At 41.8% G+C, this 24,027-nt stretch overlaps 4 protein-coding genes across 7 annotated transcripts; 1 reads left to right on the forward strand and 3 right to left on the reverse strand.

Annotated features, from left to right (window-relative positions):
• Positions 1 to 4,747: 4,747 nt before the first annotated feature.
• gtf2e1 (general transcription factor IIE, polypeptide 1, alpha) lies at positions 4,748 to 7,082 on the reverse strand. Its single transcript, XM_053877435.1, has 6 exons — positions 6,898 to 7,082; positions 6,262 to 6,552; positions 6,031 to 6,188; positions 5,691 to 5,886; positions 5,362 to 5,591; positions 4,748 to 5,274 (listed from the first exon to the last, which is right to left on the reverse strand). The coding sequence occupies exons 2-6, from the start codon at positions 6,549 to 6,551 to the stop codon at positions 4,823 to 4,825; spliced, it is 1,326 nt and encodes a 441-aa protein (XP_053733410.1). The 5' UTR covers position 6,552; positions 6,898 to 7,082; the 3' UTR covers positions 4,748 to 4,822.
• A 99-nt stretch (positions 7,083 to 7,181) lies between these two features.
• Positions 7,182 to 10,758, forward strand: rabl3 (RAB, member of RAS oncogene family-like 3). Of its 2 annotated transcripts, none has more exons than XM_053877193.1 (8): positions 7,182 to 7,265; positions 7,503 to 7,594; positions 8,583 to 8,712; positions 8,784 to 8,898; positions 8,975 to 9,128; positions 10,074 to 10,132; positions 10,234 to 10,272; positions 10,398 to 10,758. In XM_053877193.1, exons 1-7 carry the CDS (start codon positions 7,220 to 7,222, stop codon positions 10,235 to 10,237), a joined length of 600 nt encoding a protein of 199 aa, XP_053733168.1. In that variant the 5' UTR covers positions 7,182 to 7,219; the 3' UTR covers positions 10,238 to 10,272; positions 10,398 to 10,758. The 2 variants fall into 2 exon arrangements, with proteins under 2 accessions (XP_053733168.1, XP_053733167.1); XM_053877192.1 differs by having other exon boundaries at positions 10,074 to 10,145; positions 10,398 to 10,753.
• LOC128765931 (mast cell protease 1-like) lies at positions 10,183 to 14,270 on the reverse strand. 3 transcript variants are annotated; one of them, XM_053877191.1, is made up of 6 exons: positions 13,780 to 14,270; positions 13,311 to 13,385; positions 13,088 to 13,241; positions 12,869 to 13,001; positions 10,764 to 11,012; positions 10,183 to 10,696 (listed from the first exon to the last, which is right to left on the reverse strand). In XM_053877191.1, the coding sequence occupies exons 2-6, from the start codon at positions 13,360 to 13,362 to the stop codon at positions 10,532 to 10,534; spliced, it is 753 nt and encodes a 250-aa protein (XP_053733166.1). In that variant the 5' UTR covers positions 13,363 to 13,385; positions 13,780 to 14,270; the 3' UTR covers positions 10,183 to 10,531. The 3 variants fall into 3 exon arrangements, with proteins under 3 accessions (XP_053733166.1, XP_053733165.1, XP_053733163.1); XM_053877190.1 differs by having other exon boundaries at positions 10,184 to 10,696; positions 13,311 to 13,388; XM_053877188.1 differs by having other exon boundaries at positions 10,184 to 10,696; positions 13,311 to 13,400.
• A 308-nt stretch (positions 14,271 to 14,578) lies between these two features.
• On the reverse strand, positions 14,579 to 20,472 carry LOC128765930 (UDP-glucuronosyltransferase-like). The gene is made up of 5 exons (XM_053877187.1): positions 19,525 to 20,472; positions 18,614 to 18,745; positions 17,559 to 17,646; positions 17,248 to 17,467; positions 14,579 to 14,985 (listed from the first exon to the last, which is right to left on the reverse strand). The coding sequence occupies exons 1-5, from the start codon at positions 20,374 to 20,376 to the stop codon at positions 14,703 to 14,705; spliced, it is 1,575 nt and encodes a 524-aa protein (XP_053733162.1). The 5' UTR covers positions 20,377 to 20,472; the 3' UTR covers positions 14,579 to 14,702.
• Between the last annotated feature and the right edge of the window lie 3,555 nt (positions 20,473 to 24,027).

Consider the following 24,027-nt stretch of genomic DNA (forward strand, 5'->3'; position numbering starts at 1 on the left):
CACATTTATTTCTATAATTAAATACATGCAACTTTCATCGTGTTGAATTCTCAACTAAGATGTCAATTCTGATTTTTGCGTGAGGACAAGCGATACGTCAGTCACAATATCTTCATTGTCCAGGAAGTAGAACAACAAGTAGCTCACAATACAACGACAATTTCGATTCTTATTGTCTACATTTATCACAAGTCCCACAATATACACATATAAAAGACCTCCTTGCCTTGAAAATGGATTTATTTCTGGAGCAACTGCAGCTACCATTCAATAACAACACCTGACCAACCATCATCACCGGGGACTTGTGCTGTCTGGGAAGATATTTTTGAGTCGATAAAAAGTCGAATGGTTAGAGAACAAGTGAGGCAGAGAGCTAAGAACAATTTCCAAAGAATATATATCACTGGTTATTATCAAATAAAGGAATTAGCTTCTGGAAAGAGCACTGATAATGACTCACAAATGAATTTATTCTTTGGCGTCCCGCGGCGCCTCCTGGGGCTCACTTTGTCACGGTGACGTTGACGCGGCGATCGTTTGTTGACACAGAGACAAGTCCCCCTGTTGGACAGTCGGTGGCGTCATCAGCAGGTGACTCAGGGGAGTGGGCGGATAAGACGCTCTTTCTTTATTGGATCTGTACCTACAGCGCCGTGTTGTGTACTGCACGTCTGCAACATGCAGTAATTACAGCATAATTATGCTCTATGCAGTAATTAGGGAATTCATTAGCCACTGCATGCGTTGTCAGACGGTAATGAAGGGGAGAGGGGGACACAGCAGTTTTCACTAGCCCACTAATCTTTGGGTTTGAACAACTATTTCAATGAAACTTGACATCATTTTTACAGCAAGAGCGCCACCTACTGCGCCCTGAAAATGAGGACCTTGTTTCATGAAGCTTCATCAGCCCATCACTATTGTTTCCATATCGGAGTCTTACCCTCAGATGGTCCTCCCAACCATAGCAGGAACTCGTCTCTGCTCACGTTGTGCCTCTCTCACCTGTGTTATAACCAGTGTTGCCACAGTTATTTTGAAATTGTAATCCGACTACTGATTACTCCCTCATAACATACTTTACTGATGACTACAACTGCCGAAACAATATCATTTATGTGAATTTGTAGGTTGGAGTTCTTGGGGGTTCAGTGTTTTTCATGTTTGGGGTCATTTTTTTAGCACAGTCTCAGTTATATGAATGTACAGACAATGTTTTGCTTTGACACACTCACACCATTGGAGCGAAAACCACTCACAAAAAGCAACAAGTATGAAAACAAAACAAAGTGATATATTGTCATTTAAATAATAAAATGTTGGGAATGCCCCATTATTTTTATGATTATTGAACTTTTTTGGCAGTAGTTGCACTTAAGTGACTGCTCTTACTCGCCTCTATGCTCCGTCGCGCCGAGGATCATTTTATTTCTGACGTATGAGAGAAAATGCAACATCGGTACATATGATATATAAGGCGCCACTAAGTCTGAACTACCATTTCAATGAAACCCTGCGTCTACTAAGGGTGACACCTACTGCGCCCTGAAAATGAGGGCATTGTTTCATGAAGCCTCACCAACTCTACACTATCTGTGTATGCTGCGTGACGGAGGTGGGGCTGCTTGCAAAACACGGCAGCAACGCATTATTTTCACTGAAACTGCGAAAAACAGTTGCAAGATTTGTCGTGACATTTTTTTCCACAATAAAAGTTGCTCACGGGGCTTGGGACGTTGCCCAATTTAGCCACAATATTATCAAAATGTCAACCCTTTTCTTGAGCTGGGTGGACAATGAATGCAACACTGAAAACAATAGTGAAGATGTGCTGCTATCAAAGCTAGAGTTGGGGTGAGTCAATAAATCCATTGTGGATCGTACCGTCTATTCCCGACCTTTTGACAATTTTGCAGTTAAATATTTGGGTGCGATCCTTCAGACCCACCCCTCCCACACAGACAGTGGCTTAAGTCTGTATTAAACATCTCATCTCTAGAATCTCTACTTTGATGCTCATCACAGTGACCTCTCTTTGTGGGGACCTGCACAGGAATTTATGAATAATTAACGTGACGAATTGTTTCTCCTCAACAAACTGACGTGAAATTCTTCAACAAAAGGTTAATGGCTTCTTAAGGAGGCCAGATGTTTGTCATAGTTTCAGATCAGCATCGCCATGAGACAAGGCGGACGATCACGTCCGCGCGAGGAATCTTCTGCGAAGGGCAACCTCGGTTCACTTTGAGCCCGTAGATCACTGACACTAAACCTTCACCTCATTCAATTCTTCACTTCGAGGTTATTTCCTTTACCAAACCTGGACAGACGATAAAAACAGGCCGTTATTATATCTTGATCATAAACAGTGATTTTTCACTCTGGGAGCCTTGCGTATCTCCCTGCTGAGCCCTCCTCCATACACACCTCCAGTCCCTCAGCATTGCCTTGGCAGATCAATGGCACAGCGTGGGATTGGGTTTTTAATTGAGCTTTCCTGAAGAGTGGGGGATGTTTTAATGAGGACACGTCCCGTATTCCTCTTTGACCTTTGAGTCTCTGAACTACAGGTGTCCATCCTCTACCTCGTATAGGCTTGTGACCTGCGAAGCCTTAGAGCTCTTGACATTTAACCCCACTCTAAAATACACAGCAACAGTTACAGAGTGGACGATGTGAGAAGCACACTTCGCAAGTGTACTTTAGGTGTTTGCCGTCATCGATCCATCAGAAAGATGGCAAGAATAAACGCAGAGATAACATTGGTTTAAAAAAAAATGCCTTACATACTGGACCCAAACTGTCACTCTATTCCAAATAGATACTTTTAATGTTAACTGAAGACTGAGAATTCAACGAATCCAAAGAGTGTTATTGTCTACTTTGATGTATCATATGTTTTGCCAATGATTCTGATAATATTTGTTATATAATATCAAAATGAGTCCTCCCAATATAAGAAAAAAACATCAAAGACATGTCAGCCCCATAGAAATTGTAAATTATATATATATATATATATATTTTTTTTATTTTTTTTTTTTTTTTTTATAAGCAGAAAATTTGACAATTGTATTTTACATTATTATAGGTCCTTTATGTGAATAAAAACATGGGACAAAGGACAAAAAAAGGTCACCTGGGCCTGTGCTCGAACTTGGAACGCCCATGTGGGTCCCATGCGGGATGGCTGTGGGTTAGGTGGGCTGGCTTTTCAGATTTTTCAGGTCAAGGTGGCTGTGCTGTTCATCAAAATAACCGCCAAACAACTACATTGTTTCAGGCAGGGATGGGCTGATGAGGCTTCATGAAACAGTGTCATCATTTTCAGAGCTCAGTAGGTGGCGCCCTCTCTTCAAAAAAAGATGAGAGGTTTCATTGAAATGGTTGTTCAAATTCAGAGATTTCAGAGCAGATGGTGCCACCTAGTGGTCTCCGAAAAGGAAGGCACTGTTTCATGAAGCCTCATGAGCCCATCACTAGTTTTAGGAAGTTTCATTTCTTTTTAAAGGTAACCAAATGCTACGATTGTGTTGCGGTTGCATTTCATTGAGTTGAATATGTGTGTTTTTTTGGAACACGGGTGGTCAGCATTGGTGGTACCAGAAAAACGTTCGTTTTTTCACTCGCATTTTGATCATAGAATCAATAAGGCTATAATTTGTTCTGCATTTATCAACGAACGTTGTTCTCATTGCTATACTCATTCTCAGCTCTTTTCATGAAGTACCACAACCCCTTCGTCGCACAACATCCACTGAGAAGAAAAACATCTCCTTTTCCTGACAAATGCTTGTGTGCATAATAATTCAACCTTCAACCTCAATTGTTGTCAGAGCATCCATTTGCCTGATGGCCTCTAATAAGCCATTTCTGTGACAAGCGGCTGAAATCGCTCCTGTGCAATCTCTTCCCATTATTCTTCTGCAAAAGCTTTCAGCGCATTGATGACGGATGGCTCCTGTGTCGCTGCTGCGCTGTTCAAAAGAATGATTTTCCTCAAAGGATTAATGCTCGACACTAAACCGATCACTTAAAAAAGTAGGGTTTTTTTTTTTTTGGCATGTGTTGTTTGACTTTCTTCTGGCCCAGGCACAAATGGGAATCGCGCGGCCAAACAAAAGTCAGTTTTATGGAGGCTACAGACCGTTTTAGCCATAAATAAAGTGGAAAAATTGAGGTTTGCATAAAAATATTAAAATGTCACATGAAAAAATACTGGAGTGCTGTACTGTCTGGAGCAAAGATCGCTGGTAGGAGTGCATTCACACACTGAAAATCAAAGTTTAAACGCACACAGAGTTTAGCAAGTGAGTTTTGGAGAGAATCCAAAACAAAGCTTTAAATTTGCTCGGCTGGATGAATGTGTTATGAACGCGCTAGTGTCGACATGCTGCGCCACAGTGCCCTCTGGAGCCCATTTTGGGTATTACAAATCCATGAACCGGCTCATTTGTGCCGCTTTAAATGCTGCTACAGTGGATGTTATTCGGGATCAGAGGTTGCAACTGGATGGGACTCACACCCCACGTTTGTAGTTCTTGTCGGTCATGCAGTGTCAACACGGTGTTTTATGCGAGGCGTCGATTTTGCAAACTTTGACTTGCTGTAATTATGAAAATGCAAACACTGAATATCTCATTTTGACGTGAAGCTTCTTCAGTAGCTGAAGAAGGCATGTTCAACAATAGGACCCCTTCAACACTTTTCAGTCACTATTACCGGCCAGTTTCAGTATGTTGCCTTTTATTTTGTGAGCAAATGTTATGTGAAATGAAAGGAGTCGCTTCATACAAAGCTGAAAAAAAATAGACAACATTTAGAAATACATGTCCTGGAAGAGCGTTTGTCCCATTTCAATGTAGGCTTCCGTCTCCTGCGGGGTCATCTGCTTGACTAGTTCGGGCCGTTGGCTGACTTCTCGGTACGAATACTGCCGACCTCCCACCATCACCATGGGCTCATCACCCACTTCCTCAAACTCATCGTCGTCGTCGTCCTCCTCCGCCTGCTTCAGCTGAGAAGCCGTACGAGCGGGAGGGGCGGAGGGAGACTCGTCATCTGATTCGCTGGTGTCGCTGTCTGAGTCACTGGCATTAGCGGCGGCGGAAGCGAGCCCGCGGGCTGCGGCTCCACCTGCAGCTCCCCCTGCCGCTGCCACACTCCTCTTCTCGTGGATGAGCAGCGCACGCATGACCTCCTCATTTTCATCTGCCTGACCGCTTCCCCGGCCACTTGCTCCATCTTGCGCTCCTGATGCCAGATCCCCATCTACGAGTCGCAGCAAATTCAAGTCATGAATAGTTGAAGTCAAAGATGAGTCACTTTGAAACAACTTCAAATTTGGCAGGAGCTTACGGTTCTTGTTCTCAGAATCGGTGTACGCCCCTGGCACCGTGCTCTGAGTCAACCACACCGGCCTCTCCTTCGCCTCTTTGCCCTCAGAGGCCCGCTTTTGTTGCTCATCTTGCTCCTCCATGTTGATGACAACATTTTGGGTGTACAGGTCGGCATAGGAACCTTTGTTGGACCAAACTTCGCGGTGTTGACCGGACGCATTGACTGCAGACGCGGCAGCACGATCGCGGCTGAAAGAAGAGTCACTTTAGATGGTGGACAATAACTGAATCGCCCAAAACATGTCACAGCTGAAACGTAAAGTATTGTGAACAATTGTGGGAACTGACCTTTGTTTGAGAGCCGGGATCTCCGATGGCTCTGGCTCAAGAAGGTCATGGGATAAGTTGACGTCCTCTGTTTCACGCAGCAGAGCATAGATTGGTTCAATTTGCTCATTGAATCGGGCCACCGGCGTCCTCGCTTCAGGACACACAGATTCATCCTCCTCTACCTCAGTCTGACAGAAGGTGCAGCGAAATTTACCTGCAGGCAAAGTCCCCTCAAAAATGGTCGGCAAATTCAAGTGAAATATGCAGAAAGATTTTATCTCAGAGTAACTGGTGCATGTGAGAACAAATTTGACATTGATGCGTTTAAGCAAACAAACAAGGGGACAGTTTTTTTTACCTGTCATAAAGTCAAACAGTTGGTTTGCCTCAAGATCAGTGAAGGTGGAAAAGCAGCAGGGGCACCGGAAGGAGGCGCGGTTCGTGGAGTCCCGCTCATCTGTCTCAATGCGCCTCCGCATGTGGTCCAATTTGTACTTCACCACATTGACCAGGACCCTGCAGGTTTGACAATGATATAACATATAAGAAGAGCATACTTTTTCAATGAAAAAAAAGACCAAACGCTGACCTGTAGTTGATGAAATAGTAGTTGTGACGTGTGGTTTTGCCATCGGGGGCGGTCTCCACTCGCATGCGACACTTGACAAACTTGTCGGCTTTGAGCGTGTTGAGGACTGAGCGCAGCTGTTTGCGGTCAAACTTGAGCAGCTCCAGCATGTCCTCTTCTCGGACGCAGGGGTTGCGAATGAGGACATCCAAGGCCAGAGCGTGTTCGATTCCGTAGAACCCCCTGACCACCTGCTTGGCGAGTCGCTTGAGCGCCGCCGGGACCTCGGTGAGGAGCTCAGGCTCAATCATCCTGCAGCCAAAACAATATATGTAAAAACATCACCGTCACAAGAAAACAAAAGCTACAGTGGAAAGTTTAGAACACGAATGTAGTTTACACAGATGTTGTTGACCATGTAATGCTTGAAAATATACTGCTGGTATGCAGTATTACCAAGATAAAATACTAAATACAGTTTCAAACAATGCTATACTCTCGAATATTCTCGTGAATTGGTCTTAACACATCTTACGGTTCATTAATAAATGTAAGTTAAAAATAATTAAATGTTGACAGCCATCAAATCATCTATTATATTAACTGCTATGAACAAAACTTCTCAGACTTTTGTCTCACCACGGCAGGCTACCTTACCTTATCCCCGTATAATGAACGCAATACAAGAACAGCTAAGTATATTCCTAGTCAGCGATATGAAGGAAAGGTGTATATTAAACTATTGCGACGATAAATCTGCGGAAAGATAGCAGAACAACGTCAACTAACGCAGCATGAGCTTCTCATGTTGTTAGCATCGCGGCTAAGTGTTTGTCAGACACCGGAAGCCGCTTCGCTTTGTGACCAATGGTTCTCTGATCATAGCTGACGTCACGTCATGAACGAATCAGGTCGCCGGATATAGAGGAGTGGGCGGGCTTTGTTTCGCACGTCTTCCGGGACAACAGCGGAAGCAACGATGGCTTCTTTAGACAGAGTTAAAGTGTTAGTTTTAGGCGATTCAGGTAAGAAACGAGAGCGTTTTTAAGTCGAGTTTTAGTCGTTATTTTTGAATACACGGAATGCGCTATCACGTTGGAATTTTGGTTAGTCATTCCTGTACGTGCCATGTAAATACTCATGTATCAACTGTCATATTTTTATATATATATGTACAGTATTTGTTATGTGAATACTGTACTATACATCAAGCATGTAGAGCTTTACTGATCCGCTCGTGTCACGTCTGTTTCACTTTGCAGGAGTGGGGAAATCCTCATTGGTCCACCTCCTCTGTCAGAACCAGGTGTTGGGAAATCCATCATGGACTGTCGGCTGTTCTGTAGATGTTCGGGTAAGAAGATTTCATAAAAACGTGAACGCTTTCAGCCAACCTCATGATATATCTTGTTTTACACCGACTCTCAGTTGTTATTACTAACACTGTCGTTGGTATTTTCATTAATACAGTGGTGCCTCGGTTCTCGACCACAAGCCGTTCAAGAAGCGATTTGTTTGAAATCTGAATAGATTTTTCCCATTACAATGAATGGAAAAAGAAATAATGCGCTCCAAGCCTTAAAATAGTCTTTTGTAGGAGTGAATGTAGAGCGTCTGCTGCAGGTGCGCTGTTCCTCTATGTGTGTGGCCGCTGCATGTGGGAGGGGTTGCCGAGTGAGTGACGTCTCTCCAGAAGTGAAGAGGTGCCCGGTGCGTGTCCAGCTCTGAATGTGCGCTTCTGTGCAGTTTGGCTGTGACAAAGTCATAAACCAAGTCACGCTCTGTCCCAGACTCGCCTCGTCCCTGTCCCAGCTCCAGCCCACAACAGGACATCAAACCCTGGAGTGAGCGCTCCAGCCTCGGAGGTGTGGAGAGCGAGCACCTCCCCTGTGACACTCTACCATGGTCCAGTGCGGAGACAGGAAAGGTTTCACACCTCAATATGAAGAATAAACAGTCAGTAAATATAGCTAACGGGACACATCTGCATACAGAGGCTGCGTTATACACAATAACAAAGCGCCTCGTGGGTCAGATGATCGGTCCGCGCACGTTATGTTTTTTCTGGCTTTTTCGGGCGCGTTCGAGTTCCGGATTTTCGTTCGAAATCCGAAGCAAAAAAATCTCGAAATTTTTCTTCGAACTCTGATTTGTTCGAATTCTGGGACATTCGAAAACAGAGGTACCACTGTATATCAAATTGAACAGTTTTGACTGACATCTTGGTGCCAAACGTTGACAAGTCAAGGAGATATGATTCATTGATTGTACAAGGTTGGCGAAGGCTGTTTGTAAATCATTCACTAATAAACGTTAAAACAACACTGTGCTGCCATCTCTAGGTTCAGGACTATAAGGAGGGAACTCCAGAGGAGAAGACATATTACATTGAACTATGGGATGTTGGAGGATCAGTCGGCAGTGCCAGCAGTGTGAAAAGCACCAGAGCTGTTTTTTACAACTCTGTAAATGGTACAGTACATTCAGTGTTTTCCTTACTGATCTTTTTTTTCTGGATTTTCATTGTTATTATTTTTTTCCAGGGATAATTCTGGTTCATGATTTGACAAATAAGAAGTCCTCCCAAAATCTCTACCGGTGGTCTCTAGAAGCCTTGAACAAAGACTCCTCACCCACAGGTGTTATCGTCTCCAATGGGTAAGTTAACTCCTCAGGCGCAGTTTCTCGTTGAAAACGCAGCTGTCGAACCCGTGGAATTCTGTGTTTCCTTCAGCAGTGACTATGACAGAGAACAGTTTGCAGAGAACCCAGTCCCTTTGCTTCTTATTGGCACCAAGTTCGACCAAATTCCAGAGACCAAACGCACCGAAGTCCTCACTCGAACCGCCTTCTTGTCTGAGGATTTCAATGCAGAAGAGATCAACCTTGTAAGTTCCAGCTCTTTCAGTGTGTCAGTATCGACTGTGTTTGAAACCATAGTAACAATCAATCGCAGTTGGACACTGAATGAGTCCAAGGAGATCTATTAAAAGATACTATAAACATATCAAATAAACTTCTGAGAAACCATCACTTAAGACGATGGATTTTCATCATCAGGCGTTTGTTTGACGGTAGGAATAATAAGTATAGATAGATCTCTGAGGACATCTAGTGGTCATGCAGTCAACTACATCTTTTATTATTATTGTTATTATTATTATTATTATTACTAATAATAATTAATACTAGTATGATTACTATGGTAGTATTCAATTTAATGTTTATTTATTTCAGTAAGGGCAAAGAGTATTAGTCATGTAACTATTGAAAATAAAAATGGCATGAAAATCGATTATATTATGTCTTATGTATGCATTTCCAATATGTCAATTCACTGGAGGGAAATAATAAAAAACATTCTTATAATAATAATAATTATTCATAACTATAAAAATGATAATAATAACATCCCCAACATATTCTTCATTATGAAAGGAAGGTAAATATATTAAAAAGGAAATATGTTTTAACCTCTTTTTTAACATAAATAAATATGAGGGTGAATAAATTATAAAAAGGTTAATATAATATAATGCAATAAAAATAATTCAATACTTAATTTACCAGTTTCACATTGAATAACTGGAAGAATAACAATCTGAAATGTTTTCATAAATTGCTACGGCTTTAAATGAGTTTAATTGTACAGAAGTCCCCAAAAATTATATTTAATCGAAAAAAAAAACCCTGAAATGTTTCAGTTTGAGTGCAAACTGTTAATAACACATGGAACATGACTGTGCGACGGCCGGATTAACGCGAGCGCAGGGTCGCAGTAGACTGAGTCTGGTCTGATAGAATGTTTGAACATGTGTTTTGTGTCTGTGCAGGATTGCACCAATCCACGATACCTTGCCGCAGGGACATCAAACGCGGTGAAGCTCAGCAGGTTCTTTGACAAGGCAAAAAAATAAATGACCATTTTCCACTTGTTGTTTCAGACGTCTATTCAATGAAAGGAAGGTAACTGGATGTTTTGTCTTCCAACAGGTGATAGAGAAGAGATACTTCACAAGAGATCCAAGTCAGGTGCGGCTGAATTGCGTTTATTGCTATTAGCGAGCTAGCGCAACAATCTCATAAGCATCGATCCAGTGACCACCATGTGATGTAGAGAGATTTCATTGTCTACCGTGTTGTTCGTGTCATTTCAGATGACTGGCTTCACAGACAGGAAGCGATTTAACTTTAAAAGCTTGCACTACGACTGACCCTCCGTGTTCCTGGTCTTGGAATCACAGTGACGTCTCCAACACCTTTTTCTTCTATTCATTCCCGAGCGTCGCATTCAGTCCGATGAGTGAGGACTGTTCGTCACACTCTTGATCCACGGGACGAAGAAGGGGACATTGGTGAAGACGTGAGGGTAGCCTGGATGGGTGACTATATTAGACGTGAATGATGTGATCCCTATCAGCTTGTGGCCGCAGAGCAGCGGCCCTCCAGAGTCACCCTGAAAATGGAACAGCATATGGGGTGTTTCCATGTTTCTTGTTGAATAAAACACACTGTGTGTTTACCTGGTAGACTCCTTCATTAGCTTTGCTCTTGGTGCACACCATGTGCTGAGCGTAGAAGTGGTTTTGCCACAGCTTTTTGCACGTCTTGCTCGACTGGAGAACTTCTTCCGTCTCCTTCAGCACTTTGGACGGAGGTTCTTCAGCACCGGTTTTGCCCCAGCCAGCCACCGTGCAATCGATTTTCACTGGAGCTCCGTCCGGGAGTTTCATGGTCTTGGTGTATTTGTTCAGCTTGGCTTTAGTTTTCAACTGTCAGGGAGAACAGTTCAAAACATTTCTCAGTTTAATATCGGAAAGTGTCAATTGGTGTAATAAGAAGTGATGTCGGTGGATTGTACAATCAGCTTTGTTTTGATGATCCGAGGCTGAAGGCCTGAACAGTGGCTTCATGCAGCTTCACTGCAAGACTGCAGTTTATCCACTGATCTGAGGCCTCATCTATTAAAGTGTGTAGGAAAGCACTGTCCCGTGGCTGTACGCCGGAAACCTGCGGATTTAAGAGTGCTGACGCATTTCCTGCGCCTGTTTCAGTTTGTAACTCGCAACCTATCCCGCAGTTGGACAACATCACATGATGCCTGCTGCACTATGAGCATCTAACGCAGTTGACTTTACAGAGGGGCCGCTGTTGTGATGGACTGTCAAACCAAAAAACTGAAGTATAGGGACAAAATAATGTAAAAATGATCAAATGCTTGAAACGGTGAACGTAAACAATTTAAAATGATGATTTTACCATATTTTTTATTATGTTATTATGTATTATTTGTTTATTATATTTTAGGTATATATCTTTTTATATATTTTATATAAAAACTGCAAGAAAAAAATACTAAATACATGGTATTGTTTCTCAATTATGCAGTGAATATCTATGGCAACATGTTTTTTTTTTTTTTTTTTGGTCACTTAATTTTGAGGGACTGTACTGGGACAGTACAAAAAAACATGGTGAAAGGCATGCCTTGCTCAAAGTACGTGAGTTAGTTGAAGGTAAAATATGCGTGTTAGTTGCTCTCAGGAACGACAAGCGCATTAAATTCCAAAAAATAAAAAGTCTTCTTCAAGTACAGAAGTAAAGCTAATTCAAATGTTGTCGAATGTCATTGGTGGAATTGGTATTGTTAATCGTTTTTCTATTTATACTTCTTTAAAAAAAAGAATTAAAATTTTTATTAAAAAAAATATTGGAAAGAAAAATGCACATATTTCTGACCTCATGTGGCCCCTAGGCGGCGCTTTGCACAGGTCGACTTTGAAGGGAGCAATAAACCAGCCCTGTGGAAATCGCTTGTTAATTATAGTCTGGATGCGTCCTATCTGTGTGTGTGTGTTTATTTGTGGGGACCGATTATCAACAAAACACTATCCTTGTGGGGACCGCATGACTTTGTGGAGGCATTCGGCTGGACACCATGAGGTTAAGCCTCAATTTGAGGATGAAGTAAGTGGGCCATTATAATTGGGTGTAAGCTTAGTTCAGAGTCCTGGTTACTGTTAGCCATTTGTTTTGGATGGTTAGGTTAAGGGTGAGAGGCTGGGGAAAGGGTTATGACAATCCGTGGTCCTCATAAAGGTAGAGATAGAAACGTGTGTGTGTGTGTGTGTGTGTCAGTGTGTGTCATCTCTCATATGTGCTCTTCATTCGATCACTTCCTGATGGTCTCATGAGGCTTCATGAAACTGTCCTCATTTTCAGAGCCCACTAGATGACACACACTGCTCTAAAATCTCTGGATTTGAACAAACATTTCAATGAGACCTCTCATGATTTGTCAAAGGCGAGAGTGCCACCTAGTGGCCTCTGAAAATTGAGGATACTGTTTCATGAAGCCTCATCAGCCCATCACTAGTTTCAAGTGTTTAACCAATGGACCAGCCCTGTCACACGGAACACAGACTGCTCTTTGTCTGTGTTTTTTTTACATTTTAGTTGCAATATAAACCCATATCACACAGACAATGAGTTAGACTTGAGAATGAACCCATCATTTCCACCCAACACAAATGAAGAAAAAACAGTTTGTTCACTATACCACAAGACACAACTTGAGCTGAGGAGTACAGTCCACATCCTATTCAGCTCTGTGGTGAAAGGCTGTTACCTTGAGCAGCATGATGTCATAGTCGTACCCCTGTTTGTAATGTTTGTGTGGATAGGACTTCTGCACTTTGATCCTCTGCTGGCTTTGCTCTGCACGACTGAGGTTATGTGCTCCAAGTACCACCATGGTAGGACTGGCATCATGGAAAGAAAGAACAGATCAAAGTGCAAAGAGAAAAGTCACGTGTCAATAAATGTGTGCTCTAGATATTTAAGTGACCTGTTCTTAGAGCAATGGGCTGCAGTGAGGACAAAGTTGTCACGGATTAGAACCCCTCCACACAGATGTTGTCCATCGCGCTGCACTGAGGCCATGTACGGTCGCGAGTGAGGCCTTGAGACCCGTCCACCAATTATTTTGGCCCCTGTGGCTCCTATACAAGGATTTTTAAATTAACAAGCAGCTTTTTTTTCCAACGATCACATTGTTTTAGCTCACTCACCGGCGACGGAGATCAGTTGAAGGGCGAACAAGAGACGGCAAACCTGCTTCATGTTTCGTCTGCTTTCAACGGAATCTGCTAAGAAGTCAACTGTCAAACCACAAGAGACGAAACTGTGGTTTAAACTCAGCGGAGCGGTGGCTGCATCTTCTTTGCAGGAAGCAGCACTGCCACTCACATTATTCTGTATTTGATTACAGCAAGAGATGAAAATGACAGGTTCTATTTTCAGCGATGAAAAGTTCATTTCATTGTATCAATATTGACTTGTTTAAAATGGGGATGATTCAATACAACACTATTTTATTTCTCTAAAGAATAAGGGAAATAAAGGGGTGGATATTGAACTAAACTGAAATAAAATGTAAATGATTCATGACAGTAAAGAGGTGTATGAAAATGATATTGAATAAAAAGGAGATTAAAAAATATGAAATTATTGACCGGAAGGAAGAATATATAAAGTTACCTGCACTTCTGACAGTTGGGCTGCAGTGAGGAGGAAGTTGTCACGAATTAAAAGCCCTCCACACAGATGTTGAGGCCATGTACGGTGAGTGAGGCCTTGGGACCCGTCCACCAATTATTTTGGCCCCTGTGGCTCCTATTTCATTGGAAAGGCAATGCTTTCTTTACCATCACATAGCTTCAGCAACTCACCGGCGACGGAGATCAGTTGAAGGGCGAACAAGAGGCGACAAACTTGCTTCATGGTTGCTTTCAGTCAAATTCTGCAGGGTTTATATCGTCGTCCACACAACGTCAACATCTCAACAGGGGAATCTCCATGGCTTCAAATCCTCTTAAACTTATCGTGAGGACGATCTTGCAGTCAGCAGCAACGCCCTCACATTTTTCTGCAAAAATACCAAACAGTCTAATACTGGCATTAATACTAGAGCTGCTTATACCTTGTACTTGTTGGTGAAAGCTTGGGCCTATCCTCATACTTTGAGGGAAAAAAGGTACATGTGGAATTCTTGAACTACAAAGGTAGATTTTCTTATATTTTTATTGGTTGAAAATGGCTTTTTCTTTAGCAACAAATCTGATTTCTATAATAAATCCTGGATGAATTTACACTTGGACCCATTGAAACAGAGAGTAAAAACATATATTGAGTAGACGGCGACGTTTTTATATCAATGAAATGCAAATGACAGATTTCAAATGTGAAATTAGAAGTACACAGTTGATGATATTAATGCGATGGCACCTGCGTCAATAACAATCTCATCGCTCTGTTAATTTTCTTTAAAAACACAATGGACAAGAAAACAGTTTTAATCAACGTTGCACAATCGAACTCGCCTTTCTGGAGGAATCTCAGACACAGACACATTCACAGTGAAATAGTTACAGTGTTTTACTTTTTTAAAAAAAGAAAAGAAATCACTCGGATTTTCTCTTTGCTGTCGCTCTTCCACAACACTTGCGGCCAAGGAACAAGCAGCATTTGAGGGTCAAGAACAAGACAGTCACAATGACCAACAAGATGAAGCCCATGACGTCCAGGCTGTGGTACTGGATCCAGTTGAGGTCATGAGCCGAGACCCGTAAATGCTCCGCTCCTTTGTGTCTCATGACGAACTCGGTCCAGAACACAGCCTGCTCCAGGGGGGGAACTGGACGATCCAGATGAACAGCAGAAAGCTCTGCCATCTTCTCCTTGTAACTAAGGAGAGAACACGATTATTATTATTATTAACACAGATTATTATTACCTTACGGTAAGAAATAAATAAATAAAATGAACTTCATGTATCCTACTGCTTTGCAACATAAAGCACACAGAACACCATTTTGTTTTGATGGATCCCAGACCTGGGCAAAGTGTGGCCCCAGGGTCCATATGTGTCCTGTTTTTGTGGCCTTTATGAGGTCAGATTAAAACTACTAACTGGACACCACCAATTGGACACCACCACCAACTAACGGATATGTAGTAATTTTTCTAGCTATTTTATATATATAGTAAATATATATTTATTAGCCACAAATAGTTCAACAGTTAATATGACAACATAATATAACATCTCATTTGGCATCTTTCTGTCTCTTTCTTGTTCATCAAAACACATTGAAAGAAAATTGAAAATATATTTTTTAAATACATTTCCATTTTATCTTTCATAACCATCTTGAAATAAAATGCATCAATTGAAACAGTTTTTTTATACGTTTCATTGCAGAGGTACACATTTTAAGGTCCTTACAATGAATCTTTATATATATATATATATATATATATATATATATATATATATATATATATATATATATATATACAGGGAACCTTTGTAAGTGCAGGTCCACTGGTCCACTGATCCCACTGATACACAAGACACGTGGCAGCTAGGATGATAACAACAACAACAAACATGGAGGAATCCCTCAACAAAAGCAAACCAAAGCTTCTGTTTGCTTTTGTTCAGGGATGTTTTTCACTACACAATGGCCAGGGTTTCCTCTACTCTGAATGTACTTGAAATTCTTATAACATTGAAATTCTTAAACAAATATTTTTATAAAAGAGCTTTAGTTTCAATAAGGTGATATACAAACTTGAATATAGACACCATTGTGATTTATTGTGCGATTGTCAAACGGATGCAAAATAAACAATATTTTGTTATATATAAATAACACACTTCGTTTCATTCATGTATTCATTCAGCACCAAACTTTTGCAGTTTTTTTTCCATTTTTTTTTCAAGCAACCATGGCATTGGCTAAATATTTGTGCATCGGGTGAGACTTCACACATTAAACAGGGCGATTAGAAGGTCTGGAATGGCAGGCAGACACCTAATCTCCGGCTAATTCAGAAGCTCTTGTGGCCGAGAAGCAAACAGCGCGCAACAGTAAGTGTTTGCAGGCTTATTTCAGGAATGCCACAGGAAATCTTCTGTAACTGCTTGTTGTCCAAGTCCTACACCAGCACCCACTTCAGCCTCTTCAACCATGTCCACGAAAATAATTGACAGGTTTTTCTCTACATGAAATAATGAAGATGAAATACAATTTTAATTCCAATTAAATAACTATAATTAAACAGGATACAATTTTAATTCAGGGATGAAGTGTTGTCACACGGAACAGATCGACTTGTCACAGCTTGAAAAGCACAAGAGGATTTCAAAGCCAAATTCCAGTTGCGTCAGAGCTAAAAAGTAGGTGAATAGTTTAATGACGACCTATTAAAAAAGACTTGTAAATAAACCTACATTTCGGGTTTGACGGTTAAAAAGATCCGAACCTTTTTTATTTGATATTTTACAATCACGACATCAAAGAGCATAAGATCTTCCTTTTGTCTGCTTTCTCCTCAGAGGTTCTTTGCCTCTCTCATGGGTCGCAATAATAAAATAAATAGCCTGTACCATGTGAACGCAACGAAAACAAATGCAACACTTAGATCACTCCTTTCTCAACAAGAGTAAACTAGCAAACAAGTTGTAACTAAAATAATTATTATGCAGCAGCCAGAGAGGAAAAAAAAAACAAGTGGAATAATAATGAGTCAGAGCGAAAGAGTCAAGGGAAGTAGCAGCATGGTGAGGTCAACCCACACGTGGGTTCCTGAAACAGACGCAACCAGCTGAATTTCGCTCAAATATGCGATAACTCTGAGGCCATATGAAGGTGAGAGATGAGCACAGCTGGAAACTAAATGATTTAAACGATAACTCATGTTTGGTCACTTTCTCACTTCCACAGAATTTATCTTGAAGATAAGGTGCTTTATCTCATATGAGTTCAACGTTGTCTGGAAAGCTTCTTTCGAAGCGGAAGTCTTATAGAACAGGACACATGCGCCAACCGCGGTGCCGCTTTATCTTCTCGTGTGTTTTTTTTTTCACAGCATACGTATGTATGTCAGCATGACCTCGAGTTGAACTTTTGCATCCTCACAATCTAAACTGCAAAATCCTACCTTTGATCGTAGATGAGTTTTTTCAGTGCGGCCGCCATTGAGTCGCCGTTCACGTCGAATATACTGAGTTTCTCCGCGACGCCCCGAATCACCAGTTTATGGACATTGTCACCTTGGTCCCCGAAAAGTGGGAACATGAGCATGGGGACAGCGTTGCAGACGCCCTCGTAGATACCGTGGGTTCCTCCATGTGTGATGAAGACTTTGGCCTTGGGGTGCGCTGAAGAAGAGTAAACAATTTAGGCCAACCGAACTTTGTAAACTAATATTTTGTACGGGGTGATTCAGTTGATCATGAAAAAAAAACATACCAAGCAGATCATTTTGAGGTATCCACTTCATCAGTCTGACATTCTTTGAGACATTCTTGGGTGCCTCTCCGGTGAATCGCCAAATGACCTTAAAGCACAAGGTTCAATTTTAGTGAAAATATATCAGTCAAATGCGAGGAAAACACTTGTCATACATGCTTTGACCTAGCGGTGGGCCGATGAGGCTTCATGAAACAGTGTCCTAACTTTCAGAGCCCACTAGATGGCACACTTGGCTGCAAAATTTCTGGATTGGAACAATCATTTCAGTGAAACCTGACTCGTTTTTTAAAGTGACAGCGCCACCTACTTAGCTCTGAAAATGATGACACTGTTTCATGAAGCCTCATCAGCACACCACTTGTATTCACCACTTAGAAAAATCTTCCAATATTCATGGTGTATCTTCAGAATTTTTTTTATAAAATAAACATGGAACTATTTATAAGAACATAATGTAATTCAATCAATTGTTTTCCTATTTTTTTTCTTATTTTATAGTAATTTAGTTTATTTTGAGACACTTTCTTCTTTTGTTGTGTAGCTTGACAGCCATCACACGGTGTATAATCTGGTAAATCCAATGGCCCACCCCTCATCTATAAGCCATTTGGGAGACAAAGAATGCCCCACGAAAAGACTTGTTTGTCTGTTGACAATGTTTATGATGAGTGAAGGGCTGGCGAGGCTTCATGAAACAGTGTCCTCATTTTCAGAGCTAACTTAGATGGCGCTCTAAAGTCTTTGGATTTAAACAACTATTTCAATGATCATTTTCAAACCGAACTGACCTCTGAAAAAGAGGACACCGTTTCATGAAGCCTCATCACCATCTAAAACGTTACTAGATGTTTGACATTCACCAGACGGCTTGCAACCTGAGCTGTAAATAAGTAATACATGCCTGAGTGCTTGTTTGTGCTGGTTACAAAGTCTTCACTCTGACCTGATTACAGCTCTGCATGTCACGCGTTCCACGTCTTTGTGTGGAGCACGGAAAACCACATCAAGATCGACGTTGAGTGAATAAGTCACTGATAAGATTGGAGAGTTACCCTTTGTGGAATTCGACTGAAGGCGTCGAAGAAGTGTTTGGCTTTATCTGCAGGCATGTTTGACACCATGGAGCCCAGGGTGAACACGATGAAGCCGTCGTCCCCGGAGCCGTCGACAAACTCCTGCAAATCCTGCAGGGAGCGTGACGTAGAAGCAAATGTGAGCTTAAGGTCTGCTTCCTTGATGGATGGAGACTTCAGGTTTACAGCACCGAATGAATGAGAAATCAAAACCAACACGCAGAGCATCATTTGAAATCAACAAAGCTACTAACTAAATACCACACATATCAAACATGCCACTTCAAGATGACATTGCCAGGCGTATAAGAGCCGTTTTACTTGATCATGAATAAAATATAATGCATATTTTTAAAGCATTGACTGGATTATATGGAAGAGGATTATGGCCAGTGAAGAAAAATAAATAATAATTGGCAGAATTCTGACTTTATTTTCTCAGAATTCTGACTTTTTTTTTCTCAGAAGTCTGACTTTGAAGTAAGAATTCTAATTTTTTTCTCAGAATTCTGACTTTAAAGTGAAAATTCTGACTTTTTTTTCCTCAGAATTCTGACTTTAAAGTAAGAATTCTGACTTTTTTCTCAGAATTCTGACTTTAAAGTGAGAATTCCGACTTTTTTCTCTCAGATATCTGACTTTAAACAGCAGTCTGACTATTCACGTCCCACAATTCATTGCTCAAAGTCACAAAGTGAGAATTTTGAGATTAAAGTTAAAACTTCAAAGGCAGAATTCTCTCTTTAAAGACAGAAATCCGAGAACAAAAAGTCACTTTAAAGTCAGAATTCTGAGATTTAAGTCAGAATTGTGCTATTTGTTTTTCTTCACTGGCCCTAATCCTCTTCCGCAGGATCCTGATGTGGCAGCGGCTCCAACTCTATACTCACGGCAGGTAGAGGATTTTTCTTCACACAGTTGATGCCTCCAATGAAAACCATGTTGGGCATGATTGGTCTGGGCCACTCGAGTGCAAAGTCATATCTGAGAAGCCAGATGGCACCATGGCTCAACAGATCCTTGTAGGACATACTCTCTCCAAAATAGCGTGACGCCAGCTCCCCAAAGTGGTCGTAACACAAATGGCAGACGTAGGACTCCACTGCGAACATAGCGACGTTGAGGAGCCTCTGCGGGAAGGTCATGACGTCTGTGTTGCCAGTGAAGTCCAGAGGAACGTATGAGAGAGGAGCCGGGCACTGGTTTGCTTTCAAATCGATGCCACATGGAAGTCCTCGCAGGAAATACACAGCAGGGATGGAAAAGGCTCGTGCCAGGATGGATCCACATGGAAGAAATGGGTCTGTGAGAACAGCATCAAATCCCTCCGCTTGTAATTCAGCCATCATCGCTTGGTCGTGTAGGAGAGTCTCACAACCTCTCGCCTGTGTTTTTGTAAAATTGACCAAACGCTGGACGTTGACGAATAGATCAGTGATACCTGGCGGTTTGAGAAATAGAGAGTTTCTGAGAGAATCAAAGCTCTGATCCAGATCTTCTTTGGTGTAGGGCACTTTCCAGACAATGGTTCTGTAGCTCTCAGAGTGCCCGATCAGGAGGCTGGTCTCAGGCACCAAAACCACCATGTCGTGTCCCCTTTGGTGGAGCTCCTTGACCAGAATCTTCAGGCTCAGCCAGTGACTTCCATCCACCGGCACGACCAGGACCTTCCCCCCAAGAACAGGCCCCAGACTGAGGCAGCACAGTCCAGCCAGCACTTGAAACCACACCCAGCTGCCCATTCCTCCTCGCTCCTTCTCAGACTGCCTCTCTCCCACTTCCAGAGCCTCCTTTTCAACTTGTGTGAGAGTTTGTGGGTGTGTTAGTTCGGGAGCTCAAGTTGCAGGAAGCACATGCTGCTCCACTGCTCTGCCGTCGGACCACCTATTATGCAACCAGTGATTTTTCAGTCAAAGTGAAGGTTGCAACACCACGCTACATCTGCAGGCTTTGTTAGGAACATGCTGTACAGTAAGACGGGACGCAGATGTCTGACTGAGCTGCAGATTCAAAGGACAACCCGTCTTCTCATTTCATTTTAAATGCAAGATGCAAACACGACAAACCTAAAAGTAAAGTTTTTAAATAATACTTCAGCCTAAGATTCCTGATGTTTTTCCTCCATCATGAAACTTGTTTTTGGATTTTACACTCACTAACTTTTAGTTGTTCAGTTAAGTCTCTGACCTCCTTTATGAGATCAATTCAATCATTCAAGTGGTGAGTTTGTGCATTGTTTTATTAAAATATATAATATATTTCTTCATAAAAGATCTGGTTATTAGTGATGAGGCTTCATGAAACTCATTTTCAGAGCTCAGTAGGTGGCGCTGTCACTTTAAAAAAGTGATGAGAGGTTTCACTAAAATGGTTGTTTAAATCCAGAATTTTTAGAGCAGAAAGCGCCGTCTAGTGGGCTCTGAATATTAGGACACTGTTTCACGAAGCCTCATCAACTGAAAAAACTGCGCAGCCCAAGTATGACCTTTGGTTTCATTACTTAAGCAAATGTAAATACATAATAGCCTTTTCCTATGTGTTAAAGTGGAAGTGTGAATTGGCCCGTGAGTGAGAATGGCTGAGAGTATTTTATATGTTTTATTTTTTTTATATCTTACTTTTACACACTGTCTTTCACTTTGCACCGAGTTTGTAAAACCAACTACAGAGACAAGTTGCTTCTATGTTGCTTGAAACAGTGAAGCAATTTACTGTTACACTACACAATAAAAAGTTATGTCTGTTGGTTTTGTCAATTTCTTCATTGAAAATATTGAAAATGATAAAAGAATACTCATTCCAATGCGTACATTTGCAGCATGTAAAAAGGGAAAATACTGCAGTATGAGAGAAAGGGACCTTTAAACAAAAGTAATTTCTCTCACTCAACTTAAAAATTCGAATTAAAAACGTCACTGAATGCAACTGGGCAGATTCCAGATTTGTTCCCTCACCTCAGTGACCCTGTAGATTCAGCGTAACACCACAGTTTACGACTTCTCTTTCACAGGCTCCTTCAACCCTGCTGTTCTTACACTGACAGACCACTTTCTTATTCACCCAGTTTACAAGGTTTCTGCCTCAAACTTCTCCTTTATTGATGCGTAGCACATGTGATGTCAATCATTTCCCTCGGTTTATGACCTAAGCCCGATTTGCTAGAGTTGTAAAATCAATCATTAGCCGGCCCATATTAATGGAGTAAGGTTCAAGGAAAGATGCAGAGTCATTGTGGATCTGCAAACATCAGTATCTCACTGATTCAAGCTGAGCTGCCTCATGTTCTGCAGCGGTTAAGCCCCACCTTGAGGAGCATATACATGCCTCGTCGCGGGTCCGGTTTCTGCTCCTTCCTCCTCCCCCAGTGTTCGCTCGCACGCGAGCTGCGATCTGTTTACACAACTTTCCTGCCTCGACCCAGGGCCCGATTTGAACAATGAGCTCGAATGAGGCTGCTGTTGCTTTCATTGCAAACAAAAGTCTCAAGTGTTTCATCTTGTCAACATGGTGGAGACAAAAAACAAACTCTCCTACAAGGTAAACAAACACACCTTGAGAAAAACCTTTGGTAAATCTGTGATGCTTTCAGAGCGTCCGCTTTCACAAAGAGTGAATCACATGATTCCCTTTAAATACAGTGCTGCATAATAAAGGGCAAGAAACTCTTTCAGCAACCATCACGGATCTGACAAAAGGAAGCTTCCTAAAATGAACCACCTTCTTCAGCAGAGCAATGTTGACGTTGCACATCCGCCATTTCCTCCCACTGTGATTGGAGCACAAGCCAAATTCCCCAGTAACCACTGTCATTTCCTGTCCCCATTGTCATCCATCAAATCTTTACTCCGCTTCCAACCTGACTTAAAAGTCACAGTTACTGAGGTGGAACTTGGTGGTGACATTTATTTGCTCAGTGTAGCGTAGTCATTGCACAAAATAACAAGGACAATAGTACAGAATTAGTCACTAAAATTACTTGTAAAATTGCATATATATAGTTTTTTTTATTTATATTATGACGCTACACTCATAATGTCTTTATTTATTTTTTAAGATGACATCAAAATGTTCTGGTTGGAGTGGAAAAAAGGCTATTTACTTTGGTTTAAAAGCCACAGAATGGTGCGGCTGGTCGACATGTTCAATGTTATGGCCCTTTGACGGGTTTGCGTTGCAAGAAATGAATGATAAGTAACAAGACAGGACAAGAATGTAAACCCGAAACACAAGTTGATCATATCAAGAAGGGGAAGAGGCGTCCTCTGAGCTGCATGTAAACGCCAGTGCAGAGCAGAGATCTTCAGGTCTGCACACCACTGGACACAATGTTGGGAAATGGGGTTGGGGTTTAGAATCCTGTGGAGAAGCTAAGGTCAACAGAAGTGAAGAAAGTCTGTCACGCATGGTGTTGGAGCAGCATTTTGTATGTTGCCAACAAGTCGAGTGTTAAACAAAAAGTGTCATATCTTCTATACACCAGCAGGTGGTGGTGGAACTCCAGATTTAAGCAAGGGACGCCAATAACTATATTGGGATAAAACACAACAATACCTTTATGTTTTGCTTTTTTTTTTTTTTTTTTTTAATTAAAAATTAAGAAATGAATGTATGCAAAACAAAAATACACAAAAACTGCTGATATATAACACAACTGTATTGTTATAAATTATTACTATTATTATTTTGCTGTTATTATAAATAATAATAATACAATTTAATCATGTTTTTTATCAAAAATAATAAATGACGGTAAAAGGACTATTGACAAAACATGTATGATAGCGGAGCAGGAGCATGGTTCGCATTGCCGGCAGGAAATCAGACCTGTTCCCGGTGCATGTTGGTCTCCGCCAGGGCTGCCCTTTGTCACCGGTTCTGTTCATCACTTTTATGGACAGAATTTCTAGGCGTAGCCAGGGGGCGGAGGGGATCCGGTTCGGGAACCACAGAATTTCATCTCTGCTATTTGCGGACGATGTTGTTCTGCTGGCCTCATCGGACCGGGACCTTCAGCATGCGCTGGGTCGGTTTGCAGCCGAGTGTGAAGCGGCCGGGATGAGGATCAGCACCTCCAAGTCTGAGGCCATGGTTCTCGACCGGAACACGGTGGTTTGTTCTCTCCAGGTTGGTGGAGAGGTCTTGCCTCAAGTGGCGGAGTTTAAGTATCTCGGGGTCTTGTTCTCGAGTGAGGGAAAAAGGGAGCGTGAGATTGATAGACGGGTTGGTGCAGCGGCGGCAGTGATGCGGTCGCTGTATCGGACCGTCGTGGTGAAGAGAGAGCTGAGTCACAAGACGAAGCTCTCGATTTACCGATCGATCTACGTTCCCACCCTCACCTATGGTCACGAGCTTTGGGTAGTGACCGAAAGGATGAGATCGCGGATACAAGCGGC

This window comes from Synchiropus splendidus, chromosome 10 (assembly GCF_027744825.2).
Source record: "Synchiropus splendidus isolate RoL2022-P1 chromosome 10, RoL_Sspl_1.0, whole genome shotgun sequence".
In the NCBI taxonomy this organism is placed as follows: domain Eukaryota; kingdom Metazoa; phylum Chordata; class Actinopteri; order Syngnathiformes; family Callionymidae; genus Synchiropus; species Synchiropus splendidus.

What these genes read in the sequence shown, in the direction of transcription:
- LOC128765931 (XM_053877191.1), bottom strand. Translation starts at nt 13,362, where the DNA reads ATGAAGCAGGTTTGCCGTCTCTTGTTCGCCCTTCAACTGATCTCCGTC. An exon ending in TCAACTGATCTCCGTCGCCG is followed by an intron (nt 13,242 to 13,310) that starts GTGAGTGAGCTA and finishes ATCCTTGTATAG; the next exon opens with GAGCCACAGGGGCCAAAATA. An exon ending in ATGACATCATGCTGCTCAAG is followed by an intron (nt 11,013 to 12,868) that starts GTAACAGCCTTT and finishes TCTCCCTGACAG; the next exon opens with TTGAAAACTAAAGCCAAGCT.
- LOC128765930 (XM_053877187.1), bottom strand. Translation starts at nt 20,376, where the DNA reads ATGGGCAGCTGGGTGTGGTTTCAAGTGCTGGCTGGACTGTGCTGCCTC. An exon ending in TCAGTCGAATTCCACAAAGG is followed by an intron (nt 17,647 to 18,613) that starts GTAACTCTCCAA and finishes TTGTGCTTTAAG; the next exon opens with GTCATTTGGCGATTCACCGG. An exon ending in ACCTCAAAATGATCTGCTTG is followed by an intron (nt 17,468 to 17,558) that starts GTATGTTTTTTT and finishes ACTCTTCTTCAG; the next exon opens with CGCACCCCAAGGCCAAAGTC.
- gtf2e1 (XM_053877435.1), bottom strand. Translation starts at nt 6,551, where the DNA reads ATGATTGAGCCTGAGCTCCTCACCGAGGTCCCGGCGGCGCTCAAGCGA. An exon ending in TACTATTTCATCAACTACAG is followed by an intron (nt 6,189 to 6,261) that starts GTCAGCGTTTGG and finishes TCAAACCTGCAG; the next exon opens with GGTCCTGGTCAATGTGGTGA. An exon ending in CGATTCTGAGAACAAGAACC is followed by an intron (nt 5,275 to 5,361) that starts GTAAGCTCCTGC and finishes TGCGACTCGTAG; the next exon opens with ATGGGGATCTGGCATCAGGA.
- rabl3 (XM_053877192.1), top strand. Translation starts at nt 7,220, where the DNA reads ATGGCTTCTTTAGACAGAGTTAAAGTGTTAGTTTTAGGCGATTCAG. An exon ending in GGTGTTATCGTCTCCAATGG is followed by an intron (nt 8,899 to 8,974) that starts GTAAGTTAACTC and finishes TGTTTCCTTCAG; the next exon opens with CAGTGACTATGACAGAGAAC. An exon ending in ATGCAGAAGAGATCAACCTT is followed by an intron (nt 9,129 to 10,073) that starts GTAAGTTCCAGC and finishes GTGTCTGTGCAG; the next exon opens with GATTGCACCAATCCACGATA.